The 5,000-nt window shown below is 50.0% G+C and overlaps 1 protein-coding gene across 1 annotated transcript in view; it reads left to right on the forward strand.

Annotated features, from left to right (window-relative positions):
- Nucleotides 1–5,000, forward strand: part of prdm16 (PR domain containing 16) — a 209,481-nt gene that overhangs the window by 124,650 nt on the left and 79,831 nt on the right. Inside the window, exon 3 of the mRNA XM_076276845.1 lies at nucleotides 1,582–1,632. Within this exon, the coding sequence (XP_076132960.1) occupies nucleotides 1,582–1,632 (51 nt within the window). The remainder of the gene's footprint in view (nucleotides 1–1,581; nucleotides 1,633–5,000) is intronic.

Raw genomic sequence — 5,000 nt, forward strand, 5'->3', positions numbered from 1 at the left:
AATTCTGATATCCTGTACGTAATGTTTCTAGAAGTGGTGAAAAAGAGCAGAAAGTCTTGGTCTAGAATGTTCTCTGTCTCAGTGGTCTGGCGAGGAATTTAGATCACTCTGCTCTAAAGTCATGGGGTTGGAGTTTAGTAGTTGTTGATCTTGTTCTAGAATGGTAGAGAGTCTCTGGTGTGGAGTGAGCTATCAGCTCAGCACTCAGGACAGGTCTCCTCTCACTCACCCTGTAAGGAACTTTCAAAGCAGAATTAAATATATATATATAATCAACTTGACAAGTGAAATATATAGCAACATCATCAGCTCAGTTCAATCCACACACACTGACCCACACATATACAGTCACTTTTATTCACATATTCTCCTACACGGCATCATCTACATCACACACACACACACACACACACACACACACACACACACACACACACACACACACACACACACACACACACACACACACACACACACACACACAGACAGAGTTTAGTCAGCGACTGTCAGGAAAGGGGAGTAGCTGCTTTAATATGGGCAGATAATCCCAGTTGAGCGGGGCGCACATCCCCTTTGCTTCCCAGAGGAGAGCAGCCATGAATGGGCCTCAGTCAGCCGCTAGCACGCACTCCTATTATCACAGTCTGCCCACATCACAACACACATGCACACACACACACACACACACACACACACACGCACACACGCACGCACACACGCACCCACACACATACACATACACATACACATGCACACACACACATACACAGACACACACACACAGACACACACACAGACAGACACAGACACATGCATACAGACATAGGTACACATACATGTATGACTTCAGATCACCACACACACACACACACACACACAGAGCCCTCACCATCAGAGAGGAGCCCTGGCCTGCCGCTGTAAGACAGTGGCTGCATTCTTGAGCTGGCCGCAGTGGATAAATATTGCTGAGGGCCTAATTCCACATCTCCTCCTCGAGAGTGGAAGCCGCCGTCTGAGAGGGGGGCCAAATTTCCTGCCTCCGCCACGACCACCCCTCTCCTGCTCTCGCCGAATTAATGCGGGATCTGAGAGCCATTCATTTCCCCGCACAAAGAGGCGGCTTTTTCACCCACCCCCCCCTAAAAGACGGGTGTACAGGGGCCCGGCGGGGTCAAAGGATGTTCTCCTGCCCCATCAGTCACCCCCCCCCCCCCCTCTCGCTCCGTTTCCCCGCTGCACACACACACACTACCCCGTCGTCAGGTTTTACCCCAGGCGTTAAATCTACACCGCCACTGAAGACTTGGAGTCTGTTTGTGTGTGTGAGTGTGTGTATGTGTGTGCGTTTAAGCGAGTTTGTGTGTGTGTGTGAGTGTGTGCATGTGTGCTGTTACTTGATGTTAGCTCCATGATTTGGTTTCAGTAGGTTTGAAAAACGTTGAAAACAATTTCAATTCTTTTTTTTGTTCTATGAAAAAGCCTTTTATTTTCTTATTGTCTAACTGGGATTTGAAGTGTGTGAATATTAAATATTTTCCTCTCCCTCTCTCTCTCTCTCGCTCTCTCTCTCTGTGTTCACAGCAGATGCTGAATGATCATGACGTTTCGTCCCAAGATGGCTGCATCAAAAAGGTAGGCCGTTCTTCACATCCTCACTGACCTCTCTCTGGGATCCTCCGTCCATCCTTCTCTCTTCACACCATGTTCTTCAGTACATCTTCATCACCTGGCCCTGCAGCTCATATCAACCGATGCCCTCCTTCATGAGACGTTTCACCTGCTCAGTGGGTGGACTCACACAAGCAAAAACCACACTGACTGCACACATCTTGAAAGACACAAACACAACCTGTAGTGACCATAAGCTGGACGAATGCACCTGTATGATTTCGTTTGGTTATTGGACGTGAAACAAAACCATATCTTGAGAGCACCACGTTGTCCTTGTTTCAAAGTAGAGAAATTCACACGTAGAGCAAAAGTGTGTTGGTCGTTTAGAAAGTGTGATCTGAGGATGGTAGGTGTACAGTGTGCCTCTGACATAGAGGCAGACAAAGTTCAGAATGATGTGTAATGAAACACCGAGAGAGAGAGAGAGAGAGAGAGAGAGAGAGAGACAAGAAAGACAAGAGAAGACGAGAGCGGATCAGATCAGACCCTGGTGTGGCTCTGTCCTGGCTCGCATTTTGGGGAATCGGAGCCAGGACAGAACCATATCCATCTCTGCCTCAGAGCCATCCTAAGGGTCATCACCTTGGTTATGACCTTTTGTGTAGAGAGATAGCTAGGCTCAGGCAGGACCCTGAGATCAGAGAGCCTCCCTGAGCAGATTCCCCCAGCAGATAGCCTCCCGGGAGGCTCCCGAGCGCTCGCTCTCTTTTACGAGGTGATAAATTTATTGCGGGGCTGGGCAGCGAGCCTTTTACGGCCGGCGGGAGGTGGTCAGGGCGGAGAGGTAGCCAGTTCAAGTGTAAAGTTAACCGAGCGTGGAAGAACAATAGTCAGACACCTGTTTAGAGGATCAGAGAAGAGGCCTGGAAGGAGTCAGGCCTCAGCTGGAAGCAGGGAGCAGAAAGAGGCTCTTTGCCTGCCATCAACTGATAGGAGAGTGTGTTTGTGTTATCGTCCATGGACTCGTACAGTCACATAGACTAATGGACTAACTGGCTGACAGTTGACTGGCTATTTTTAAAAGATTTTTTAAATCTTTACTTTACTTTCTTAGATATTTCTGCTTTGGCACGTAGAGAGCTGTAGAAATATAGCCGAGGCTACGTAGCGAATGGCATGTCTTGGCCTGGCATTTTGGTACACAGTTGTTTTCTGACCGAAAGACATTTTCCTGTTTTCAACAGGCTTAGTGGTCACCCGTTTCCTTGCTTATCTGAGCCCTGCCAACTTGGCATATATGACATGTAGAAAGGAATCCAAGTGGACATGTCCTAATGGGCCTGCGTATGATGTCACATTAATGCAGTAATTGGAAAAGGCTTTGGGTCTAAGACTGAAATTGCCTGACATCCCAGACGACGAGGAGTGAATGGCAGGGTCTGGCTGGAGTAGCCCTCTGTAGACATACCACACATTTAGCAGGATCACTCTAAAGACTTTGTGATGGATGCGTTTACCCATTTTCTCTGCCTTTCTCTGTATCTCTCTCTCTCTCTCTCTCTCTCTCTATCTCTCTATTCCATGAATGTTTTTGTCCAAATATTCCAAATGGAGTGATTGAAACGGGTAATCCAGCATCAATGTTTGTTCGCTCCAGCACTCAGACTTCTTGTGTGTGTTCACAGTAAAACATTCGCAGGGAACTCGAAGCGCAGTCAGTTTAACATTCAGAAGAGTTTGCTCCTTTGTTTGCTGTTTTGAAGGCACCTCTGGCATGCTCTGTCGGCAGCTGCGATGCGATCTGTGCACTCGAGGCCAGTGGGGCCTCCCCCTTCTCCAGTCCTGCCGGCCCAGCTCGGGCACAGATCTGGCCCAGATGATGCCTGCCTGTGGCTGTCTGGCTGTTTTGGCCAACGAGCTCTGGGAATGAATGAATGAATGAATGAGAGGGTGGCAGAAGCCAACAGGCTGCCGTACTCCAGCCAAAGTACCGAAGAGAGCCCAGAGCTGCTGCGGTGTGGGGGTGTACGCGTGTGTGGGTGTGCGTGTGTGTGTGTGTGTGTGTGTGTGGTGTGTGTGTGTGTGTGTGTGTGGTGTGTGTGTGTGTGTGTGTGTGGTGTGTGTGTGTGTGTGTGTGTGTGTGTGTGTGTGTTGTGTGTGTGTGTGTGTGTGTGTGTGTGTGTGTGTGTGTGTGTGTGTGTGTGCGTGTGTGTGTGTATGTGTGTGCGTGCGTGTGTTGGTGTGTGTGGGTGTGTGGGTGTGTGGGTGTATGTGTGTGTGTGTGTGTGTGTGTGTGTGTGTGTGAGAGAGAGAGAGAGAGAGAGCTCCAGGGCTTACCGCCTCCACTGGGTCGGGCTGGACCGCCCTGGCGTTAGCTCTGCCAGGGGGGAGTGGGCGAGGCGGGTTGATTGGTCTTCCTGAGGTCATTCCAGAGGTCGTTGGGAGGTTGCGGAGTAGCGAGCTCATTATGCTCCCAGCAGACCGGCAAGGCCCGGTCGGCACCGGAGCTCAGTCGTTCCCGGTACCACGGCAACCGCACGTGGCCTGGCCGACCACACACATATTCATGAGCCATTATGAATCCCATTACTCATGTGCTGGGACAGCTCAGTATATGTGTCCCCTGTGAATGCCCCTCCTCACCCATGCCCACCCAACCTCACAAACACACCAACTTTTTCTGTCTGTGCAGCACAGGTAGCTGACTGTATGGTCATCAACCACCCACCTACCCTGACACACACACACACACACACACACACACACACACACACACACACACACACACACACACACACACACACGCGCGCGCGCGTGTGCTTAACACCCATGCACACAGTACACAGTACACAGTACATACACAAAAACACACTCACACACACATGCAACCACTCACTGACTAATATGAGTTCATCCAGCGTTCGCATCCCCCACCCCATATTTGCACCTTACTCACGCCCTGCTCACACGCGATCAAAGCGTGTGACTTGTCTTTTTTATGTGTGACTAGCGAGTTGGTCAGGCGCAGAAGATGTTTGGGTAAATATTTAGGATTCCTGACCTGCGTCTCCCTTTTCCTGCTGACACGCGTCCACTCCACCCTGCTGTCGATCACTGACCTCAGCACACAGAGCCCAGTGTCCACGACCCCACCCCACTTCACCGAGCCTCACGCCCTCCCTGTGGCTTCACCTTTCAGAAATACCTGAACGATACTTAGGGTCCTGAATGGGCAGTTTGACACTGACCCAAGAGATGCCTGTACAGACCCCACACCAAAGGAATGTAATGTGACCAAATGAAATGATGGCAGGACATTAGACGATTGGGGGGAAAAAAAGAAACTGCTTGTGTATTTTGGCAATTCTCTTGAAATCCTTTGCCTTTGA

The sequence above is a fragment of the Alosa pseudoharengus genome, unplaced genomic scaffold, assembly GCF_046254945.1.
Source record: "Alosa pseudoharengus isolate Yale_2024_CS ecotype anadromous, Long Island Sound unplaced genomic scaffold, YU_APseudo_1.1 YU_APseudo_1.1_scf_9, whole genome shotgun sequence".
Classification (NCBI taxonomy): Eukaryota; Metazoa; Chordata; class Actinopteri; order Clupeiformes; family Clupeidae; genus Alosa; species Alosa pseudoharengus.